This window comes from Acinonyx jubatus, chromosome E1, assembly GCF_027475565.1.
Source record: "Acinonyx jubatus isolate Ajub_Pintada_27869175 chromosome E1, VMU_Ajub_asm_v1.0, whole genome shotgun sequence".
NCBI classification, from domain to species: domain Eukaryota; kingdom Metazoa; phylum Chordata; class Mammalia; order Carnivora; family Felidae; genus Acinonyx; species Acinonyx jubatus.
The window spans coordinates 9,154,875-9,179,448 of NC_069397.1; the positions used below are offsets into that span (position 1 = coordinate 9,154,875).

Sequence of the window (24,574 nt, forward strand, 5' to 3'; positions counted from 1 at the left end):
CCCCCTCCTCCTCCTGAGCCCTCCTCCCACCTCCAGAAGGTGTCTGTGTTTGCCTTCCTAGGCCTTTCCTTACGTTGTTGGGAACTACGCAGAACATAAAATGTACCGTCTTAACCATTTTCTTTTTTTTTTTTAATTTTTTTTTTTAACGTTTATTTATTTTTGGGACAGAGAGAGACAGAGCATGAACGGGGGAGGGGCAGAGAGAGAGGGAGACACAGAATCAGAAGCAGGCTCCAGGCTCCGAGCCGTCAGCCCAGAGCCCGACGCGGGGCTCGAACCCACGGACCGCGAGATCGTGACCTGAGCTGAAGTCGGACATTTAACCGACTGAGCCACCCAGGCGCCCCCCCCCACCCCGTCTTAACCATTTTCAAAGGTCGGTGTTGGTGGGTGCATTCACATTGTTGTGCAATCCCATCTCCAGAACTCTCTCATCTTGCAAAGCTGAGACTCTGTGCCTGTTAAACACTAACTCCTCAATCCTTGTCCCCCCAGCCCACGGCGGCCACCTACTTTCTGTCTCTGTGAATTTGATGGCTCTCAGAACCTCATATAAGTGGGACTATCCTTTTGTGACCGGCCTATCTTGCTTAGCATAATATCCTCAAGGTTCATCCGTGGTGTAGCACATGTGGGGTTTCATTCCTTTTCATGACTGAATAATATTCCATCGTTGTATATATACCACACTTTGGTTCTCCACCCATCTGTTGGTGGACACTTGGGTTGTTTCCACCTTTTGGCTATTGCAAATAATGCTGCAGGTGTGCAAATGTTGGCTTGAGTCCCCACTTTCGGTTCTTCGGGGGCATATGTGGTAATTCTATTTTTAATTTAAAAAAATGTTTTTAATGTTTATTTGTTTTTGAGAGAGAGAGAGAGAGACCGTGAGCTGGGGAGGGGCAGAGAGAGAGGGAGACACAGAATCTGAAACAGGCTCCAGGCTCCGAGCTGTCAGCACAGAGCCCGACATGGGGCTCGAACTCACGGAGTGCGAGGTCATGACCTGAGCCGAAGTCAGACACCTAACCGACTGAGCCACCCAGGCGCCCGTCTACTTTTAATTTTTTGAGGAAATGCCATTCTCTTTTCCACAGTGACTGTGCCGTTTCACATTCTCATCAGCAAGCACAAGGTTTCCCGTTTCTTCCCATGTTTGCTAAGACTTGTTACTTTCTGGTTGGGGAGCGGGTTGGTCAGCCAGAGAAGTTAAGTCGATTTGTGTCAGGAAGGGAAGCCTGAGAGGGTTGGCAGGGTGGAGATGAGACACTGAGGAACAGTTGGGGTCACAGGAGAGGTACCATGAAGGGATTTTTGGAGTCTTAAAGGGGATCACAGAGGGATGCCCCATTGGTGACTTGGAGACATGATTATAAAGATACCAGCTGTTGGGGCTCCTGGGTGGCCGGGTCAGTTAAGCGCCCTACTTTGGCTCAGGTCATGATCTCACGGTTCGTGAGTTCAAGCCCCGCACAGAGCCCGTTTCAGATCCTCTGCCCCCGCTCCCGCCTCCCCCCTTCTCTGCTCAAAAATAAACGTTAAAAAGATTATCTCTCTCTCGTCCTCTGCCCCTCTGCCCTTCTCACACTCTCTCTCTAAAATAAAAAACTTAAAAAAAAAAAAAAAGACCTAGTCTCTTAGCGAGGTTAATGTTTGTAATAGTGGTGTTGTCTATAATCACTGTACTGTGTATTAAATCTCCCAGACTTACTTATCTACTGGTTGCTAGTATATACCCTTAAACCACATGTCTCACCCCCAGCCCCTGGTAACCACCATTATACTCTGTGTTTTTGAGTTTGGTCCTTTCTAGATTCCACATGGAAGTGAGATTATGCAGTATTTGTTTTCCTGTCTGACTTATCTCCCTTAGCATAATGCCCTCAAGGTCCTTCCGTGTGGTCGCAGATGGCAGGATTTCCTTTCTCTTCATGGCTGAATAGTATTCCAGTGTGTGTGTGTGTGTGTGTGTGTGTGTGTGTGTACCACATCTTTATCGATTCAGCCAACACTTAGGTTGTTCCCACCTCTTGGCTATTGTGAATAATGCAATGAACATGAGAATGCGTGAAACTCATCAATGGTCTGTTTTTGTCTCCTTTGTATATATCCCCAGAAGTGGGATTCCTGGATTGCACGGTAGTTCTATTTTGAATGTTTTGGGGAAACTTTATGCCCTTTAAAATTATTGAGGACCTCAAAAAGAGATTTTCTTTATGTGGGTTATGTCTAGCAGATGCTAGTCACCATATTAGAAATCAGACAAGGGGCGCCTGGGTGGCTCAGTTGGTTAAGCATCTGACTTCAGCTGAGGTTGAAGTCCGTCTCCAGCTCCGTGCTGACAGCTCAGAGCCTGGAGCCGGCTTGGAATTCTGTGTCTCCCTCTCTCTCTGCCCCTCCCCCACTCATGCTCTGTCTCTGTCTCTCTCTCTCTCTCTCAAATAAATGTTAAACAAACAAAAAAAAAAGAAATCAAACAAAAGTGTTTTAAATTTTTTTTCAACGTTTATTTTTATTTTTGGGACAGAGAGAGACAGAGCATGAACGGGGGAGGGGCAGAGAGACAGGGAGACACAGAATCGGAAACAGGCTCCAGGCTCTGAGCCATCAGCCCAGAGCCCGACGCGGGGCTCGAACTCCCGGACCGCGAGATCGTGACCTGGCTGAAGTCGGACGCTTAACCGACTGCGCCACCCAGACGCCCCCAAACAAAAGTGTTTTAAAGATTTATATATTTATTTCGGGGCACCTGGCAGACTCAATTGGTAGAACGTGTGACTCTTGATCTCAGGGTCGTGAGTTCAAGCCCCGCGATAGGTGTAGAGTTTACTTAAAAAAAAAGAGAGAGATGGGGGGTGGGAGATGGGTATTGAGGAGGGCACCTTTTGGGATGAGCACTGGGTGTTGTATGGAAACCAATTTGACAATAAATTTCATATATTAAAAAAAAAAACAAAATATGAGTTTGTAATAAATTAACCTCCAATTCACAATTAAAAAAAAAAAAAAGAGAGAGAGAGATTGGGGCACCTGGGGCACCCGGGTGGCTCAGCCGGTTAATCACTCCACTCTTGGTTTTTGGCTCAGGTCATGATCTCATGGTTCGTGGGTTTGAGCCCCACGTCGGGCTCCGTGCTTGGGATTCTCTCTCCCTCTCTCTCTGCCCCTTCCCTGCTCACTCACTCGCTCTCTCAGCATACATAATTTTAAAAATTTTTAATAAAAATTAAAGATTTATTTATTCATTCTTTTAAAATTAATAATCTCACATGTGCAAGAAATAAATTTTTACAAAAATAACTACATTTTTCAAACGGAAAACACTTCAGTGAGGGACGTGGCATTGTTTTACAGTTTTTCGAATCTCTGTAATGTGTGGCTTGACAGAAGATAGCTGGATTCTCATACCTGCTGCTTCTGCATTCGATCTCTTGCAGCGGCTTGTCGGGGTTGAAGTCTGCAAAGAAAATCTAGGTCACGCTGACATGTCATTAGAAAAGAGGATCTCGCAGAGCCCCTGAACGGGACTATAGACCGCACTTGGAGAAATGCTCGTCTACGCGGATCTCTGCTCACTTTTTGGAAAGCCATACCCCTACCCCTAACCTCAGGTCCATCACCTGTCTTCCTACAGGAACGAGTCCCCAAACCTGGTTCTTCAAGCTCAAGTACCATGGGGCCCCCACTTACACGAGATGGAATGTGCCAGCCACTGGCCACCTTGGTCCCCTGCTGGTGACACTCTCCAAGCAAAGCTGCCTATGGCAGTGACCCAGGGACACCCGCTGATGTCCCCAAGCTTTCTGATAAGGAACCCTGCTTGCCCAGTTCCTAGAGATGCCGCTGTTTAGACCATAGTGAGGTCTGGTACTGCCTGGTACTTTGCAAGGCAGACCAGCCCCTCCAAGTCCAAGGCTGTGCCCGGGGTGGCCTGGAGGAGCCCCGTGTGGATTTGGGTCTTTTCCCCGTGCACGCAGCAGGCACCGCTTACCTCCCGCCTCATCCCTTCCCGAGAGCCTCCTAACGTCGGAGGCCCCTGTTGGGCAGCATCAGTGGGGCCATCAGAGCAAAGCTGTGACACAGTCGTCCCCCATGAATTAGCCTCGGAGAGCGGGGTGGGGAGGACAGCTGGGAGCCCAGAAATATCCTCAAGCAGCTCAAGCATTCGCGGGCCTAGGTGGGGTCGAAACAAAGCAATAACAGCAGTAAAATGTGCAGCCGCCCTTGTCCAGCCCCCATCTGGTTTTCCGGGTTGCAGCTTCTCATAACCCGCAGCCCTGGGACCTTCAGGAGCCCCACCCCGGCTGCAATTCATGGGGAGGGCTGTGGCATGACCAACAGTTACCCAAAGCACAGTGAGCAGGGCAGGGCCGAGCAGGACCACGTCTGCCTTCGTGGGGAGACCCTCCTCTCCTCCCCCTGGGCGCCCCCCTCCCAAGCAACAGCTAAACGAGTCCAGACAACAGCAGCCCCCACCGCTGGAGCCACCGTCAGCAGGCTGGGTGCCCAGAGTGACCACGACGGGCTCTGGGAAGAACGTTTTGCGCCTCCCCAGACCTGCTCCAGCCTCCAGGGTTAACAACGAGGGTTTTCTTGGTCCTCCCCGGATGGCATGGCCTCTACTGGCCTGGAAAGGAGGGAAATGGGAAGAGGGGGCAGGGCCGGAAGGAGTGCAAGAGCCCGGGCAGTCAACCAGTCCAGGGTTTTCAGACTTGGCTTTGGCAACAGAACTACTTTGGGGGGTTGTTTGTGTTCCTGTAGTTTCTAACTGAAGGGTGGCCTGCTCTGTCGAGAGCTTGCTGACCCCTCTGGCCTGTCTGTTGCTTGCTTTCAGCCCCAAGATCTTGGAAATACAGTTTGGTAACTACTGGTGTGGTTCATCTGCCCATTTCACAGATGGGGAAACAGATCCCAAGAGGGAAGAAGTCTGTTGCCCGCAGACTGACAGTGTGTGGGGGCTGGGTAGAACCTACAATCTGGTGCTTTCTGCAGGGACATCCAGGCAGGGACAAAACGGGGGAGGCAGAGGCTGGCGTGAAGTCGACATCTCACCAAAGGACAGGCAGGAAAAGAAAGATAAATGTATCTTCTGTCCTCCTGTGGCCACAAATCCGGCCTCTGGCCGTGGCAATAACCACCCCTCCATTTTCACCCGTGGGACCGTCCACTTCCCTCACCCACGGCCCCAGGAAAGGGGAGCCTCGGCACTTTGACACATGGGCCTTCTAAGACCCTAGAACACAGGCCCTGTGACTCCCCCTTCCTACATTCCCAGCCTCTTCCTGCCACAAGGATGCATTTTTGCACATTACTGAGTAACAGTGTGTGTTCTGAGATCACACGTGCCCTGACCCTGCTGACCATGAGGCCTAAGTCTCGAGTTTTCTAAAGAGAGAGATCATGGCTTTTGTCACATTCTCAAATGGGTCTGTGGTCCTAGAAGTGGTTAAGAGCAATCGTGTAAGGAGAGGAGGGGCCTTGCAGAGGGGAGGGGGGTGGAGGCCAGGAGGGTAGGGTGGGGAGGGCTGTGTTGGTGGTATTCTTCCCCGCCAGAGGCTTCTTTTTTATGAGAGAGAGAGAGAGAGAGAGGGTGCAAGTGAGCGAGAGGCAGAGAGAGAGAGAAGTAGGACTTGAGGTCACCCGATGTGGGATTCAAACCCACTAACCTTGAGATCATGACCTGAGTCAGATGTTTACATATGTTACTTGGTTTCATTGCCCTCACCTACTCATGATGGAGGGTCCCTGGCTCCATTTTACAGATAAGGAAACTGAGACCCAGTGATATGAGGTAGCTTGTCCAGGACATGGCGCTGGCCGAGGGATAGAACAAGTCAGGCCAGAGACCGAGGTCCGCAACAGTGTTGTATCTGGGTCTGCAAAGGCCTTCAGCTGTGGAACTTGGCAGCTGGCACGTCAGAAGCCTCCCTGTGCCAGTATGCACACCAGACCTTGAGCCCTGCATCTAGGTCCCTGGTAAATTATTTCAGCAGCCAGAGGCCCTGACAGAGGGCTCCTTGCCTCTGAGGTCCATTCCTGCTGGATAGGCAGCAAAGCCCCCCTCACTGGCCCTTGGAATCGATTCTTTCCTTCCTTCCTTCCTTCCTTCCTTCCTTCCTTCCTTCCTTCCTTTTTCTTTATTCTTTCTTTCTTTCTTTCTTTCTTTCTTTCTTTCTTTCTCTCTTTTTTTCAATGCTAATTTATTTTTGAGAAAGAGAGAAAGCGGGGGAGGAGCAGAGAGAGAGGGGGACAGAGAATCCAAAGTGGGCCCCGTGCTGACAGCAGAGATCATGACCTGAGCCAAAGTCAGACACTTAACCGACTCAGGTGCCCCCGGCCAGATCCACGAAGCAAAGATCCTTCCTTTCTTTGCTCTTAAAAATGTCACCACCAAACCTCAGGACTTCAGGATGGCATTCCCTGCACGTTCATCCGGCCTCCAGCCCAACTCACTTCGGATAAACCAGATAAACCAGAGCAATCCCCAAAGAGCTCCCCGCCCCCCCCCCCACTGACACATAGCCACCCCCCCACCCATTCCTGAAATTTTTCTTTGTTTTTTTTTTTTAACAAATTTTTTTAATATTTGTTTTGGAGAGAGACAGACAGAGAACGAGCAGGGGAGGGGCACAGAGAGAAAGGGAGACACAGAATCTGGAACAGGCTCCAGGCTCCGAGCTGTCAGCAGAGCCTGATGCGGGGCTCAAACCCACAAACCGTGAGATCACGACCCGAGCCGAAGTCAGACACTTAACCGACTGAGCCACCCAGGCGCCCTGAAATTTTTCTTTAAAAACATCTTTATTATAGGTGATTGTTTGTCTTCCACTGTGACTGGGATATAATTTTAAAAAAATTTTTTATGTTTTTATTTATTTTGGAGAGAGAGACTGAGCACTAGTGGGGGAGGGGCAGAGAGAGAGGGAGACAGAATCCGAACAGGCTCCAGGCTCTGAGCTGACAGCACAGAGCCCGATGCGGGTCTCGAATTCATGAGTCAGAAAGATCGTGACGTGAGCCAAAGTCGGACGCTCAACCAACTGAGCCACCCAGACGCCCTGTGACTGGGAGATAATTGAGTTACGGCATTGTGTAAGGTTAAGGTGTACCACCTCACGGCTTGACTTCCAGCCACTGTGAGATGGTTACCACAGTAAGCTGAGTTAATCGCCTCACCTCATGTAGTTACGGGAGAAAAAAAAGAAAAACCATGTTTTCTTCTTTGCGATGAGAGCTCTTAGGATGTGCGCTCACTCAGCAGCAATGACCACAGTCGTCATGTCGTACGTTCCATTCCTGAAGTCCTGGGCCTTGGTTTCTTCATCTGTAAATTGGGAATAACGATGCGCAGCCTACTTGCCTTATGGGATGTCTTTTTTTTTTTTTTTTTTAACATTTATTTATTTTTGAGACAGAGACAGAGCATGAACGGGGGAGGGGCAGAGAGAGAGGGAGACACAGAATTGGAAGCAGGCTCCAGGCTCTGAGCCATCAGCCCAGAGCCCGATGCGGGGCTTGAACTCACGGACCGCGAGATCGTGACCTGAGCTGAAGTCGGACGCTTAACCGACTGAGCCACCCAGGCACCCCAACCTTATGGGATTTCTAAGCATCACACGGGAAGGTGTTTGGAAAAGTTCAGGACACCCCCCCCCCACCAAAATGGCAGGGAGCAAACCCCTCCTGGGACTCACCCACTAAGCACACATTTCCTATGCCCCAGGGCGCTGGCCCCTGGGAACTCAGGCTGGGATGCTCCCTTCTCTGGCCTGTGCGGGGGCAGCTTCAAGTGCAGCTCAGGGGACCAGGGGCCGTAGGGTGAGGGCGGCAGAAGTGGGTGGTACTTGCTTTCCCTGCCCACCTTCAGTGGCCCCAGTGGTCCTCAAAGTGGGCTGGGGGCAGCCCCCCCCCCCCCCCCCAGAGTGGAAATGTTACCATTGCCTGGTTCAGGCAAGACACCAAGCTGAGAACAGAAACCGTAGCTCCCACCAGAGGACAACAGAGACTGGGGCGAGGCGCTCGAGGAAAGACACAAGGTTTACCCCTGCTTTTTCACACAGAGAGGGCATAAAGTTTATTCTAACTCTCTAGGGTAGAAACCCATGTTTCTATACTTCTCTAAAGTGATTAACGCTGTTTCAAGCTTCCGCAGGCTTGACTGGTGGGGAATTCACACTTAGTCCTGTTTGGGGAGCCTGCCCTTTCCCTGGCGCTGTGTAAGAATCTCTGGGTCTTACATAGTCCAGAACATTTGGAGTCGGGCCCCTGGGTCCTAATGCACACTGGTCACTGTTCTGGGCCAAGCCCATGGGGTCCGTTGCTGGGAAGGCCAGGGGTGTCTGCAGAGGCCCCCAACTGGGGCTCTCCATGTGTGGTGACTCCCAAACCCTTGTCCCTCCTCAAGCTTGGGGAAGCTCTGCCCCCACTTGATGCCCTTTCTGTGGGAGCCCTGGTGGGGTTTTCTTCTGGGCACCTGACAGCCTCTCATTCAACTCCACGATTCAGAAGCCCCTCAAGACAAAGGACCACCAAGAAGGAGGAGTAAAAATGACCTCAGGAAGCATGAAAACCTTTGACCAGAGGTTGGAGGGCTTGAGATAGATACATCCCTGCACTGGGAAGGCCATCTCTGCAGGGGCTTCCCTGCCCCCCTGGGGAAGTTCTGCAGCTGGGAAACCTTGAAGGGAGTGTGTGTGTGTGTGTGTGTGTGTGTGTGTGTGGCGGGGGGGGGGGGGGGGGGTCTCCGCCTTTGCCCGGGTGCTGGAGCAGGGCACTGAGCCACCTCCAGAGCAGAGGGCTGTTCTGGGCCTGTTGGGTGGGACTCGAGGGGTAGGGCTGAGCCGCCCCTGACCTCTGGGCGTCCTTCACTCTTGCAGGACCTGGGCATGGAGTCAACCTCTCTGGACGACGTTCTGTACCGCTACGCCAGCTTCCGGAACCTGGTGGATCCCATCACACACGACCTCATCATCAGCCTGGCCCGTTACATCCACTGCCCCAAGCCGGTAGGGCAGCTGTGGTCTGAGCCCGCCAGATCTGGGGGTGTGAGGCGGGCGCCCTACTGCCAAAGAACCCAGTGCCCAGGAGGGTTGGTCGATACTGCCCGGGGCCGAGGGCACAAGCTCCTTGTGCAGACATCAAGCCAGCGGGCCTGATGCCTGCCCTGTCCTAAGGCCCAGCATCCATAGCAGAGATCAGCATGATCAGTAGGGGATTTGTTTGGCTCCTGAGTGTATTAAATCCGAATTCACTGCCAACATGTAAAACTCAGAATATTTCACACGTTCTCCATATTTAGCTACCCTTGAAAAACGGGAAGTTCTGGTAACACGAAGCCCTCATTTCTATAGGACTGGAGCTGAGTAGCCTCCCCTATTACGTGGGGCCAGGGCCACCGCGTAGAGTCACGTAGGTTGTACCTCGCACAACGACACGTAAGAGCAGAGGTGGCAGGGGTGAGGGCAGACAGGAGACCACTCAGATCCAGCCCGGTCTCCGCCACCAGGCCTTAGGCGCCGGTGCAAGACTGTGTCCATCTAGAGGCGGACGTTTCCTTATGTGCACAAAGGTGCCACGTAAATCTCGCAGGGACCCTGCTTGCCTCCGGCATGCCTCAGTCCCCACCACTCCCAGCGGTCTCCCTGCCTAAGGCTGAATGTCATTTTCCACCCACCCACTTTGCTCACGTCCACTGGCTTCCGAAGCTGAGAGGGAAAAGCTCCGGGGTCCCTAGCTCCGCAGCCAGGTACTACTTAGACATTTCCGGATGGGAGGCTCTGCCCCTCTCCCTCGAGGGGTTCGGGGCCGGCTCACCCAGAGCTGCCCTGGCAGGGCCCGGGAGGGCCGGGGTGGGGCAGCCCCACCCTGGAGCTTTTCTCTCCCATCCCTCAATTTCTAGCAGTTTCCAAAAGAAGCGTGGAACAGGGGCAGGGAAGCCGGAGCAGGACCCAGGAGTGCCTGAGGGAAGCTCGTGCTTTCAAAGTAGGATCTAGGATAAGAGGGAGGAGGTGATTTTCAGACCCACAGTCGTCCAGGGGGCTGGGACCTTGCTCTGGAGCTGAGCCTCCATCTGGGCCTTTGCCTAGGGCCTTGACTTTGGCTTCTGGGGCTGTTTGGAGCCAGGACTCCGAGGTGAGGAGTGAGTTCTGAAGGGCTGGGAGCCGGTCGGCGGCAGGCGTGGGGGAGGGTTGGTGGTGGGACGCAGCAGAAGGCAGGGATGCTGGGCTCAAATATGTGCCGGTTAGAAAAAGCTGGCAGTGACGGTTGGCAGGCTGGGAGCCTCGGGCCCGGGGAAGAGGGGCGGGTGCCAGGAGCCGTGGGGGGGGGACCGGCTGGGCCTGGAGTCACCTTCACTTCTCATTCAGATTATACCTGGCTCAGCCTGGAGCAGCTGAGACCAGAGTCCGTAGACCTCGCAGGTGCCAGACCTCTGCCTTTTCTAGAACTTAGATGCCCGCAGGTGAAGGGGTGACACTCAAAGCAGCTCATTGGGAGAGATGTTATTTTCATGCCCATTTTAACGTTGAGGAAGACCAGATTCAGGCAATGAAGTCATCGGATAAAGGTTACACTCCAGATGTGATCTGGACCCCAGTTCCGGGCAGAGTGGGGACCGGCTGTTCAGGATCTCTGCACTGTCCCTCAATGGCCAGCAGCTTCTCTCAGGGCTTGAGTGGGGGCTCGCAGGGTTGCATGGGGGCTGGAGGTGGGGGGCCTGTGCGGGAACAGCCTGAGCACCCGTCCCCCCTCCTCCCTCCCTGCCCGCCCATGCCGGACCTCAGGAGACTGGACGGGGCGGGAAGGAGAGGTGGCCCAAGGGATTCTGTGCTGAGTTCCATCCCTTCCTTCTGGGCGGCGACCACAGGGCCCTGTTGTTGTCTTAGCTCAGGCCGCTACAACACGTTACCACTGACCGCGTGGCTTATAAACAACAGAAATGTGTTGCTCACAGTTCTGGAAACCGGAAGCCCAAGATCAGGGTGCCCAGCATGGTCGGGTTCCGATGAGAGCCCTGCTCTGGGTTTGCAGACAGCCACCTTCTTGCCGTGGCCTCACGTGGCAGAAAGAAAAAGAACTGGCTAGCTCTCTGGCCTCTTCTTCTTCTTCTTCTTCTTCTTTTTTTTTTAAGGTTATTTATTTATTTATTTATTTATTTTGAGAGAGAGAGTGGGGGAGAGACAGAGAGAGGGAGAGAGAGAATCCCAAGCAGGCTCTGGGCTGACAGCGCAGAGTCCCACGTGGAGCTCGAACTCACGAACTGTGAGGTCATGACCTGAGCGGAAACTGAGCGTTGGCGCTTAACCAACTGAGCCGCCCAGGCACCCCTGAACTTCATCTTCCTCCACTCCAAAGGGGGATAACAACACCGTCTCCTGTGGGCCCGTCGGAGAAATGATTCTTGAGAAGGACGCTGTGTGTCTGGCATGGAGGAGCCCCTGTACGCAGAAGCTAAGGTATAATTCAGTCATCGAGCACCAATCATGTGCCAAGCAGGGTGCTCGGGCCCAGCACGTCAGTTGTGGGGCACGGAGGCCGGCAGTGGCCTCAGAGTCTTGGAGAACAAGGGTCTGGCTTCTGCTTTCCGGATTTCCGAGAGCCAGCCGGTGGCGTCAGCCCTAACGGAGGCCCGGGAGCCTGGTGGGTTCCCCTGCCCGTATCTAAGGCCATGTGGCAGAAGCCCTTCTGAAGGACTCTTCCGGTTGGGGTGGAGGCCGAGATGGGCGGTCCCGACTCCAGGGCCCCGAGGCTGGTGGTAAGAGCAGCCCCCAGGCCCACCCCCAATACATGACTGCCTTGGGGCTGGCCAGGACCTCCCGTTCTTAGCTCTTTCACCCAAGTGTGAGCCTTAAGGTTATAGACAGAGATGTCAAGACCATCAACGATGAGGGGGCGTCTCCCTCAATTGTGAGACGGGACAAAGGAAGCAACCCTTCCTGGTCCAGTCTTGGTGGAGCATCCACCAGACAAATAACCCTTCCCACCACTAAGACGACCCCCTTGAATGAGTCCCATCCATTTTCTTGACGTGTGTCCCAGCTGGAGGTGGGCCTGGGCCCTGGCAAAGGGGTGGGTCTGTGCCTGTCCCGAGGCGGAAGGGGACGGGCAGAACCCCATCCCGCCCGTGACTGTGTGCTGATTAATCCACAGCCCCGCTTCAGACTCAAAAGTCACCCACCTCTTGGACATTTGTGCCCTGGAGCCCGTGAGTCACCACCCCTCCCCCACTGTGAGCACAGATCACTTAGTGGGAAATTTGAGGCTCTTTCCTTCCCTGGGCCCCAGCTCCAGCCCCGCACATCTATCCCATCGTGTCTACAGTAGGGTTCCCCGCACGCAGACGCTAAAATGAGGGTGTGTGGACAGCAATCTGTTAAGGAGGTGTCCCAGGGAAGCCAGGCCAGCCCAGGCTCCATCCTGAGGAGGGCAGGTGGCTTTGGCCTGGTCCCTCGAGGACCCCGGGGCTCGAACCATAGATGGGCTCCCCTGGGACGTAAGCCCCCAGGCACATCTGTCTCACTGGCTCGCCTGGGCCGTCCAGACAGAAGCACAAAATTGGGAAACGTGGATCCAAGGGCGTTTGGGACGGAACAGCCATGTTGCCTGCCACAGCCAGCAAGTTCCAACAGCCCTGATTCCCCAATGGTTGGGGTCTCTCCAAGGCCCTCCTGGTCCCCGCGTCCCCCGTCTCAGGGCTGCTGTCAGAGTCTCCACCTGGACTCTGGGCCTCTGCTCCTGCCCTCTATGCTCTGGGAACACCCAGAGAGTCATCCGCAAGGTGCCCTGGATCACACGTGCGCCTCCCTGAGATACCTTCCATTGTGGCGTCGCGTTGTAGGCTGAAACCAAACTCTTTATTTGCCCCTGCCTGCATCTCCTGTATCATTCCTTATTTCCCTGTCTGCCCTGCTCATTCTGCTCCAGCCACGTGGCCCTCCTGCCTGTGCCCAGAGCATCCAGATCCTTCCTGACCTTACGGACCCTGCTCCTGCCTGTGACCACACCTGCCCTCTCTGGCTGGGCTGCCCTCTCCTCCGTTCAGGCTCAGCCCGACTGTGTCCTCTCCAGGGCCACCTTTGACCAGCCTAGCTCGCAGAGTCGTCCCGGCCAGCCTTTGCTCTGTGTATTGCGTTATTTCACTCGCAGGTCTCCGAAGTTCTCTGGCTTGCTTACTCGTGAGCTAACCTACTGCCCGCCTTCCCCACCAGAATGTCAATTCCGAACAGGCAAGAGATGGCATCTGTCTCGTTCGCCGTTACTTCTTGCGCCAGGCAGGGCCCCGGGGAGAAGCAGGCCACACGGAAGCCAACAGGGGATGTTGAGACACCCAAAGATGAGCAGCAGTGGGAAGCTGTTACCAGAAAGGGCCGTGGGTGCAAGCCATGACATGGGAGCCAGAACCCTGCTTCTAGAACCGTGCAGTATTTTTATTTATTTATTTATTTATTTATTTATTTATTTATTTATTTTGAGACAGGGAGAGTATCAGTGGTTCTAGATTGGCAGACCCCCTTCCCGGATGGCACATCCCTTGGCTGTTGGCAGGAGCCCCCAGCTCCTTGCCACACGGGCCTCTCCATAGGACCTCTTGAACTTCCTCACATCGTGGCAGCTGGCTTATCGCTGAGCAGGTGATCCAATAATGAGCAAGGCAGACACCACAATATCTCTTATGACCCAGCCACATTCTATGGACCGCTCAGGTCAGCCCTGATGCCGTGTGGAAGGAGACTACGAAAGGGGGCTATTACAGGAGGCCAGGATGGGTGGTGGGGGCCATCTTGGAGGCTGACTACCACACAGGCTGAAACAAGAAGGGAATGAGAAGAGAAGGGCCTTTCCTCCTGTCCTCTGATCTCGCTCCAATCGCTCTCATTAGCTGAACCCGACTGGAAGCCCGGGCAAGAGGGTCAGTGATGCTGTCTATAGGCTCAGCCTTCCGGGCACCGAGAAGAGCAGATAATGGACTCCAGGAAGGGAGTAAAGAGAAAAGCCGGGAGAACTCGGTATCTGGAGCAGCATCCAGCGTGCGGTAGGAAGGACAGTCGGTATCTGATGAATGAATGAATTTGTGAATGAGTGGGGGAAGCCTTGGGGCTGTAGTAGTGGGGGGCTGTGCTGGTTTGGGGCCTGCGGGAGCACACAAAGGTGCCTGGGGCAGCCAGGATGGCAGGTGGGAGCCACCATCTGACAGGGAGGTGGGGCAGTGTCCAGATGCTGGGACCCCCTCCTGGAGGGGACTGCAGTCGGCCTTAAGCATCTTTCCTGACAAGCCAGTGAGAGGCCGTCAGGTTCTTCCCCAGGGCCCGGGTCAGAGGCAATGGTCAGGCCGCAAGAGGCACTGCGGGACCCGCACCCCACCCTGCAGTGCCCGGTCCCCCCTGGCTTGCACCATGTCCCTCGCCTTTCTTCTTCCTTTTCCATGGGTGGGAGGAAGGGCTGCAGAATTGATTCCACAAACCGCCTTTGAGCCTCGGGCGTGGGTTAGGACTGTCGCAAGTAACAGAAGCCCACTCACGCTGCCTCAGGCTAAGAAGAGAATTTATCCAGCTGTCCTGTGGGGCCCAAAGACAGCCACGCTTGGAAGGCGGGGCTAGAACTAGAGTGCAGGGCAGACCTCTCTCCGTCCCGCCTCTCTGCTCACCCCGGCCTCCCTCTCCATTCCAGGGGCTCCGGGTTTACTCCTGGAGGTGGGTGGTGGGGGGCGGGGGGGGGCATCCAGCCCGGGGAGGAGACGGGGGTGTGTCTCGTCCCCAGGACACGGCTGGTTGGCTGCGGTCTGCTAGTGCCCGCTTCTGGGCCAATCAGCTGCGGCCCGGGATGGGGTCTGGTTGCACAAAGGGGCTGCTGGGCCTCACCACTTTGGCGAGCAGAGCGGGCCCTGCAGAACGCGCATTGCTGGGTGCAGGGCGCGCGGACCCCGTTCCTTTGCGGCGCCGGTGTTCAAACTCCTCGGTCGAGGTTGCACAAGGGGCGCGTGGCTGCTCTGTACCGAGAGGCGGCTGTTTCTGGAAACCACGCAGAAACGGCACTTCCTCCTCCTCCTTTGCCGCCTCCCTCTCCTTGCGTCCTCTCCCTTCCCCACCCTCTCCTGACTTCTCCAACTCGGGGCCAGCCCTTGCTTTGTCCTGTTCTCCGCAGAAGGGAGGCCGGGAGGGGCCTTCGAAAATGGACGGAGCTGGGGGAAAATTAGATGGGCTTGCTTAAGGCGGCTTTTGTGGGTGCAAGTGAGAGAAACACCTTGAACCCACCGAAAGCAAAAGGCGTATCCCCGGGAGGGCAGCGCAGAGCGCAGCGCGGGATGGCAGGTCGGGAAGGATGTCAGCCTCAGAGCCGAGCTTGGAGTCCCCATTCCATTTTACAAGCTGTGGGGCTTGCCAGTCTATTCCACTTCCGTAAGCCTCAGTTCTCGTCTGTAAAGTGGGGATAATAGCGCCCGTTTCAGGGGATGGTTGCGAGTTAACTGCATTGTGACGAGGCTGTGCATACAATGCAGGGGCGACGCCGACCAGTAGATGAGCAGCAAATGTTGGCTGTTGTGTGTGTAGTCCAGACAAACTACATAGTGGAGGGGAGCTCTCACTTCTGGAAGGACACTAGCTCGCGCTGAGTCTCCGATCAGCGGTGAGGTGACCGTATCCATTGTCCTTGTTGGTGAGGAATCGGGCTTGCTCAGTCTCCCAGGTGGGGGAGCGGCCGCGCACGGTCCACGCGTTGCCGCGCCTTGCACGCGGCTGCCCCCTCGTGGCCGTGTCCGCGCACTGCGGCGGCTGCTTTGCCGCCTTTTCCTCTCTTTGTTTCTTCCTTCCAAGGCCCAGCCGCTCAGACCCAGAGGATGACCCCGGACTTTGGCAACCCTGGGAAGTGGTTGGAGGAGGAGCCCAAGCTGAGGAGCTCGGTTCTCAGCTTTGGGGCAGGTGCCGTGGGAGGGTGGCGATGTTCTTTCCCCGGAGGGGTCCCAGGAGTGAAGCCGGGCGGACCACCCAGTCTCACGCACGCACTTGGTCCGTCTTGTCTTTGAAGCGTTTGAACTGGTGCTTCTCCACCTTGGCGACACAGGGGAATCACCTGCGGAGCTTTGAAACAAGCCCCGCACGCAAGCTGCAGACCCATGCTGGGGTTGGCCACAGGCAGCAGGGATTTTTATTTTTTATTTTTATTATTTTTATTTATATTTGAGAGAGAGAGAGACAGCACGAGTGAGGGAGAGGCAGAGAGAGAGGGAGACACAGAATCTGAAGCAGGCCCCGGGCTCTGAACTGTCAGCGCAGAGCCCAACGTGGGGCTCGAACTCATGAACCACGAGATCATGACCTGAGCCAAAGTTGGACACTTAACCGACTGAGCCACCCAGGCGCCCCTCCCTGAGCCTCTTCTGGCCGAGGCCTCCTCACTGGAGTCCCGCAGACTCTTCCCTTTTCCTTGGCGCTCAGGGCTACACTGTGCCTTCTCCATCCCTTTGTGTCCAGTGTGTCCTCCCCCTTAGCTCATTCCATGGCCGGGGGGCTGAGGGGGAGGGTGTCATCAGAGGCTGATGAATGTGATGAATGTGCCTTGAGCCCCAGCCTCGTAATTCCAGTAGCATCTTCCAGGAGATCCTTCACGTGGCTCCAAATGAGCTGGACACTAACCCTGCCCTGCCTTTCTGTCCCTTCTCCCCTGGAGCCCCTTGCCTTTCACCCAGCTCCCCAGCCCAAAGCCCGGACCCGTCCTCATCGCCTCCCAGCCCACACCCTCTCCGCCCCGTGCCAGGTCAGGCAAGCGTGGCGGCCCCGGTCACTTTCAGCCCTTCCCGACACACCCATATGACGAGGTTCAGCAAGAGACTAAGTCTAGGAATCAGAACGTGCAGTCCAGGGGTTTGCACGTGTAATCGCCTGAAGTGACGGGTGACATTTGTTTATCAGAAGGCGTGGGCAGTAGGAAGTGAGGTTCTTGGAGAACCAGAGACCAGAGGTGCTGTCTAAACCGACTGCATTCACTCTCGAGCCTGTGTCTCCTGGATCCCCATTCGGATGCCTCGCCTCTTTGGACACTCAACACCCCCTTTTCCTGCCTCTTCGCTCTCTCGTCTCCCACCCTCAAGGTCTTCTCTTGCCTTCCCATCAGCCCCAGCCCTGCTCTGTAGGCCTCAGTTTCTTCCTCTTTAATGAATTAATTATATTTTTTTTTTGGAGAGAGAGAGACAGGGTGTGAGTGGGGGAGAGGCAAAGAGAGAGGAAGACACAGAATCCAAAGCAGGCTCCAGCTGCCAGCACAGAGCCCAACACGGGGCTCGAATCCGTGAACTGCGAGATCACGACCCGAGCCGAAGTCAGACGCTCAACCGACTGAGCCACCCAGGCGCCCCAGTTTCTTCCTCTTCAAAATGGGGATAATGAAAGTGTTTCTGCTCTGGGGTGTTGTGGGGATTCTGTAAAGTCCTAGCATAACGTCCGTGTGCAGTAATCCATGTGACAGATGGTGGTGGCTTGGACCAAGTGGTAGCCATGGAGGTGGCGAGAAGTGACAGGACCCCAGGTTGTCACCTACTCCTGCCCCCGTAATACAGCCAACACCTAAACCTTTGCACCCATTTCCTCCTCACTCAGGGATGCCTCGTTTCCTCTCTCCATGCAAAAATCACAAACCCATATCAGCCCTTAAAAGCCAAACTCAAATCTGAGCCTTGGATGGAAGTCCTCCTTCTTTACCCGCTCAGGACAGCACGGTATTTACCCAGTGGGCTTTCCTGGAGAGTTGCGTGCTGAGCTACAGTCAGAGCACTCTACAAGTTGTAACTGTTTTCATCCTCACAAAATGCCCCGCGACTCTGGTTTGTTATCCCTTCACAGTCAAGTGACTTCCCGAGGTCACAGAGGAGGTACCAAAACGAGGGGGAAGATCCACCGGGTTTGGCTCTGAGTCTGTGCTCTTAACGACTCAATACGCTGCTTCTCCGTTAGCAGAGTGACGATGGTCACAGGCCATCAAGTTGGCCTTTACTGAGCGCCGGGCACTCTGCTGAGCACTGGTCACAGGTTCATGGTTGAACCTCACCACATACATGTTGCTCTCCGCACGTGGGTTTGCATCTGAGCCCCAGCACTTGCTGGCTCTCAGCTTTTAGCACTGGGCCACCTGGCAAGAGCCCGCCCTCTTGGCCCTCCCTCCCCCAGGGCTTGGTGACCGTCTGTGGGCTTGACGTTCCTTGGGACAGAGCTGGCGTCTCTCTAGCATCTCTCTGATGCCCCCTGGAACCCAGTGTAAGTTCACTAGGCCCTCCATGACAAAATACCACTTAAACGGCAGAGATTTATTTTCTCATAGCTCTGATAGCTGGAAGTCCAAGGTCAAGATGTTGGCAAGGTTGATCTCTTGAGTCCTCCCCTTGGCCTAGAGATGGCCATCTTCTCCCTGTGTCCTCACATGGTCTTTTCCTCTGTGCATGTCTGTGTCCCAATCTCTTTTCATGAGGACACCGGTCATACTGGCTTAGGGCCCACCCCCAATGACCGCATTTTACCTTAATTGCTCTGCACATATAGCCACATTCCAAGGTACCTGCGATTAGGACCCAAATTTAAGAACTTTGGTCGGGACACAATTCAGGACAGTTATTTCAAACTCCAAACTGCTGATGGGACGGGCCTGCACTGCCTGGCTCAGTCCGTAGAACATGCGACGCTTGTTCTCGAGGTCGTGAGTTCAAGCCCCACGTTGGGTATAGAGCTTACTTACCAAAAAAAAAAAAAAAAAAAAAAAAAAAAAGCCGATTGTCCAGATAGATTAGAGTAGATGAATGAAGTGGGCTGGGAAAAGACTTGGCCTCCCCATTCTTTTATTTTCCCTCTTTTGACATTTTTCCCCGAGGCACCACAAAAGCATTTCCCTTTCGTCTTTACTATGTGAAAGACCAGTGCGGGACCATCTGTTCACGGCTGTATCCCTGGCTCCTAGAACAAGTGCCTGTCACCTAGAGGGGGTGCTCAGTCAGTATTTGTTGAGCAAATGAGTGAGCAGAAAGGCCCTGGACATTGGGGAGAGGCAGAGACCAGGGTGAATACTAGCTAGGGGGTCAGCCAGCCCTCAGCTCTGCTCAACGGTCAGATTGTCTGGAATTCAGAGGTCTCTGTAAATCTCGATTTTGCCACGACAGCAACGAATTCACAGAAACGAGAACATGAGGCAGATCCGTTGGCAGCACTGCCCTCTACTAAGGGGGTCCCTCCGTGAGCCGGCAGGACAGGCCTCTGTGAGCAGCCCGGGGGTGTCGTGCTCCTCCAGTGGAGACGGGAAGCTGGAGGTGAGGGCCTGGGCCCCTCTGCCTGTTCCTGCCCCTCAGGGACCCCCTGCCTGTGGTCGTCTCTGCAGGAAGGCGACGCGCTGGGCGCCACGGAGAAGCTGTGCAGGCAGCTGACTTACCACCTCAGCCCCCACTCGCAGTGGAGGCGGCACCGGGGGCTGGTGAAGAGGAAGCCACAGGCCTGGTGAGTCTCCGTCACCTGAGGTGGAGCTGCCCTGCCCCCTGCCCAGCCTCCCCTCCCCCTCCAGAGTAGCCCAAAGTGAACCCATGCCAGGCCGGGTGTTACACCACACTCCCTCCCCCGGGGGTGAAGGGAGGAGCTGAGACCAGAGGGGTGGTCTTGGAAGGTGCCCGAAGGAGGGGAGACTGAAGGAGGGCATTCCACAAGGGCGAGAGCCATGAGGGAAGCTGCAGGCGGGACCCCTGTCTGTGGATGGGGAACTGGGGAGTGTGGGCCCATTCAGAAGGGGTGGGTGGGGAGGCCGACGGGAGGAGTTTCTAATTCCTGGTGTGCGGAATATGGGTGATGAGGTTTTGGGGTGATGGTGGGGTGGTCCGGAGCAGACGGCCAAGAAAGAATTCTTGAAGACGTCTTTGGTGCAAAAAAAGGTGATTTTATTAAAGCACAGGGACAGGACCCACGGGCAGGAAGAGCTGCATTGGGGTCGTGAGGGGTAACTCATTATATACCTCAGGTTGGGAGGGGGTCGGGGATAGAGTAAGTCTCTAAGGAATTTTGGAAGCAAGGTTTCCAGCACCTTGAGGGGCTAGCTGTTGCTAGGGAAAGGCCATTTATTACTGTTTAATAAAACCTCAGCCATGAGACCCTTTAGATGTGTATCAGGGGCCATAAGCTTGGGAGTATGATGGCCAGCATGTATCTTGGGGGAGTTGAGATAAAGGAAGTAGACTTATAGGATCCTCGAGGTTGGGACAAGTTAAGCTAAGGTTCTCTTTTGCCCCTAGCAAAGTGTCATCATGGAGGCAGCTGAGCTCCCAGAGGACCGTCACTCTGCCTGTGCCAAGGACTTGTCAATGGGCTGTAGGCAGTAAGGGAGTAATTTTTCATTTGCCTTAGTTTCCCACATCACCATGGCGAGCACTTAAACCCCCTTTCCTTTGTTCTTGGGTGGCCAGGAGTGTCCGAGGAGTATCATGTAGATGCCACCTGCAGGGGTCGGGGGGGGGGGGGTGTGTGCCAGCCTGTATTTTGCTCTCAACTTGCCCCAAGCTCCCTCATCATGGGCACTCCCACTGGATCCCCCCTGGTTCTCCTGGATGGCTCCTAGGGAGATCCAGACCCCAGCCATGCCCCTGGCCCACACAGCGATGGGAACCCTCAAGGAGTTTTGGACCTTCTAAAGATTGGGGGGTTCGGGGCAGCTGGGACACAGAACCTGTGGACCGAGACAGGTAGCACCATAGGAAGCCAGTTAAAGGGGAGCCTGGAAGGAAGGCTTTCTAGAGAGAGCGCCCCTGCCTTCCTTGTAAATGACCCCGGGGCAGAGTGGCTTGTGTCCTTCCCCTAGACTGGGTAGGGGCAGGACTGCCCTCCCTCACCCACAAGAACTCTGGTTCCTCTTTCCCTTCTGGACTCCCCCACTCCAAAGCCAGGAGAGGAGCCGGATCCTGGAGGAACAGTGTGAGGCTCTCACGAAGCAAGCCCTCAACTGGGCTGAGGTGAGGGGGACAGAGCAGGACAGGAAGACCCGTGGAATCTGGAATGCCATTGTGGAGTCTGTGAGCTAGGTCTTTAGGATTGAAAAGCTAGAAATGCGAGCTCTGCTGGAATCCAGGCGCCTCCTCTCCTGTCTCCCCAGCACACACGTGTGCTCAGCCCATTCTTCATTTCAACAGCTTCGCTCCCCTCAGGCGGCTTCCCATCACACTTGAGTCTAAACAGGGCCCTCCATGATGGTGGGCCCTCTGCTCCTCTGTGGCCTCTCACCTCTCACTTCCCCTCACCGCAAACAAGGCGGCCTTCCTGCTGGCTCGCAGACACCAACTCTTCCCAGCCTCAGGGCCTTTGCATGTACCCACTCTGCTGGAACTTTTACCAGACTCTTCTGATGGCCCACTTCTTTAAATGTCAGCTCAAATTAAGTCCTCAGAGAAGGCTTCCTTGAGCAGACCCCTCTCACTTCAATCTCGTTTGTTGTCTGTCTCACCCTACCCCCACCCTCCCCCCGCAGTAGAGTGAAAACAGGGATCTTGTCCATCTTGTCCACTACTGTGACCCCAGTGCCTAGGACAGTGCCTGGCATGTAGTGGGAGCTTAACAAACACTTGCTGAAGGATTGAACGAGGTAGGGGATGTTACTGTCGCCATTTGACTGGCCACGATCACCCAGCTGCTAGGAGCCTTCCGGCTTCAGATCCCAAGAATAGAGACTTCTGTCCAAGCCGCCATCTTTGGGCTGCTGCTATTAACATATGCTCTTGAAACAGGCCGAGCCCCCTCCACCTTCCTCTCCTGCCCACGGTTGGAGCCCTGGGGCTCATGTGGTACCTGGAAATGGGGAGCTCTGGCCACAGAATGAGGAGCAGGAAGAGCGAGGAGTAGCAGATGGGAGAGTGGGTGGGGGTGCAGAGCACTGAGCCTCCAGGAGTCGGCAGCTACCTGCCCCCCAAGCCCAGAGCCCCTGCACCCCACCCCTGCCTGTGGTCCTACAGGGCTCTCCCTAAGTATTCCCCCATCTGGTGGGCAAGATTATCCTGCGAGAGAGGCCTCAGGAGACTTTGTGGCACTCTTGGGGACGCAGGAAGCTCAGTCCAAGTAATGACAGCAGCAAATACTTCTTCGTAACTCACATGGACAAGGCATTGTCCTAAATGCTTTGTGCCTATGACCTTATTTCATGAACAACTCTGTGGTACGCGATTAGCTCCATCTGTTCAGGTGAAACTGAGGCACAGGGTTAGAGGTCACGTGACTAAAGATCACACGCGTAGGAAGAAAAAAAAGAGTGAAGATGCAAACGCAGGCACTATGGGTACCCAGAACGTACCCTTAGTCACTGCAGAAACATCTGGGCCTTTCTTTCCCTTGTGGCCCCTCAAGCTCTGGACAGCCGGGCCCAGCCAGGCTGAGATGTGAGGTAGTACCACGGGGACCAGAGGGCCTGGTCTCTCCCATCCCTGGCATTGCAGAGCAGAAGGTGGCCCCGTGGTGGCGGCCACTGCTGCCCCCGGGGAAAAGGCCCCCTGCTTGAATGTCGCTTGTGCCTTCTCCCCTTCAGCCTCAAGGCTGTCCTGGCTGGGAGCCCTCCGGACAACACGGTGGACCTGTCGGGCATCCCGCTGACCTCGCGGGACCTGGAGCGGGTGACCAGCTACCTGCAGCGCTGCGGGGAACAGGTGGACAGCGTGGAGCTGGGCTTCACCGGCCTCACGGACGACATGGTCCGGCAGCTGCTGCCGGCGCTCAGCGCCCTGCCCCGCCTCGCCACGCTGGCACTCAACGGCAACCGGCTGACGCGGGCCCTGCTGCGTGACCTCACCGACACCCTCAAGGACCCCAGCAAGTTCCCCAACGTCACGTGGATCGACCTGGGCAACAACGTGGACATCTTCTCGTTGCCCCAGCCCTTCCTGCTCAGCTTGCGCAAGCGATCCCCGAAGCAGGGCCACCTACCCACCATCCTGGAGCTGGGCGAGGGCCCGGGCAGTGGGGAGGAGGCCCGGGATGGGCCAGTGGGCCAGGAGGACCCTGGAGGCGGCCCTCAGGATCCTGCTGAAGACCATGAGGGCAGGGAGAACATAGGCAGAGTTCAGACATGACACAGACGTAGGGGGGCCTCCCCAGGGAGTCCTGGTGGAGTAAGGTGACTGAGGCAGGCTAGGGGGCCCCACTAGGGGCCTCAGGCTGTCCCCCAAAATTGGCCAGGGCAGCCCCAGCCACGGGAGCCAGACTGTAGCATCTGAAAGGGGGTTGTGTAACACTTCTCTTCGGTCTCCACTGCCCCCTTGCTAATCTCCTCTGCTCCTGAGAAATCATCCTTGGCAGATTTGTGGGAGCAGTCTGTTTGGAGATGCGGAAAGCTTAACCTAATGTAAGAACTCACCCACAGGAACAGAGTGCAATTCTGGCCCTACATCTAACTTCCTATTTCCTGATAGAGAATTTTTTTCCTATCCTGGGAAGCAAACTCCAGCCAGATGCTACCCTGATAGCCCAGATGTGTGCCCCTGCTCAAGGCAGGTTGGAATCTTTACCCTCATACCTGGCTGAAGGTGGGGGGTTCGGGCACTGGCTGCCCAGAGACTCCAAGAGCCTAGTCTCCATCCTGACTCCAGTAGGTTCTACCTCCTCCCTGTAAAGCCCTGGGGGCTGAGGAACCACTCCCAGTCTCCGCCTCCATTTCTGAAGCCCCACCCCAGGCCCAGCCACCCCATACCCTTCAAGAGCATCCCAGAATGCCTACAAATACCGGCATGCATAAAAAGGCCCACCCAGAAACCCTACACCATAACCCCTGCCCCAAGCCAAAGTCTACCAGCCCTTCACTAGGGTTCAGTGTTGCTAGTGTGCAAGCCAGAGTACTGCCCCTTTAAAAGGATCTTAAGGGTCTTTCTCAGAATTTCTCAAAGTCCCCAAAGTAATTCGTGATATGGAGCACACTCCCAAAACCTCCTATGGAGGGCTCCTTAAAAAAACCCAAGACCATGAGATTAAACTTCAAACTCTTGGCGGATCTACTGCCTCCCAAAAGTAGAGGTTCCCAAGGAGAGGAAGCAAAGGTTTTTTTCACCCTCTCTTCTTACTCAAGGCCTACAAGCCTTCTAGGCACAATAAGCCTAGACCCAAGGCATAGACTTCAAGTCCAGGGAGATTGGAAAACAGCCCTTTTAAGCTGAAAAAAAGCCCATAGATGGTGACCAGACTGCTCAGGCAAATGGCAGACAGCTGGGAAGCACGGCCTGACAGGCCTCCAGCCTCGCTGACAGGCAAGATTCCAACTCAGGAAGGCAGCAAGATGGGGGCTAGGTCAAGAACCAAACTATGGCACCTTGCCTGCCACTGCTCAAAGGTTGGACTAAGCATAGTTTCAGGAGGTGGAGGCTATGCAAAAGGACGTGGCCCAAGGGCAACAGACTGGAATCAAAGGTGTGGATGCCTTAAATGCTTTGGAACTTTCACCCTTAAAGTCTGAAGTTGTTACAGGAGAACAGCTTAGGCCGGACCATACAGATGTTGACAAATGCCAATACCTGGACTGCTCATATCTAACAGCAGTAATCAAACTTTTCTCCAAATACATTTTTAAGAATCAATACTAAAAACCATCC

The 24,574-nt window shown here is 54.9% G+C and overlaps 1 protein-coding gene across 1 annotated transcript in view; it reads left to right on the forward strand.

Annotated features, from left to right (window-relative positions):
• The window catches only part of LRRC75A (leucine rich repeat containing 75A), a 46,977-nt gene extending 22,406 nt beyond the window's left edge, over positions 1 to 24,571 (forward strand). Inside the window, exons 2-4 of the mRNA XM_027047648.2 lie at positions 8,880 to 9,008; positions 19,354 to 19,469; positions 22,525 to 24,571. Coding sequence (XP_026903449.1) covers positions 8,880 to 9,008; positions 19,354 to 19,469; positions 22,525 to 23,065 — 786 coding nt within the window. The 3' untranslated portion in view covers positions 23,066 to 24,571. The remainder of the gene's footprint in view (positions 1 to 8,879; positions 9,009 to 19,353; positions 19,470 to 22,524) is intronic.
• Positions 24,572 to 24,574: the final 3 nt, after the last annotated feature.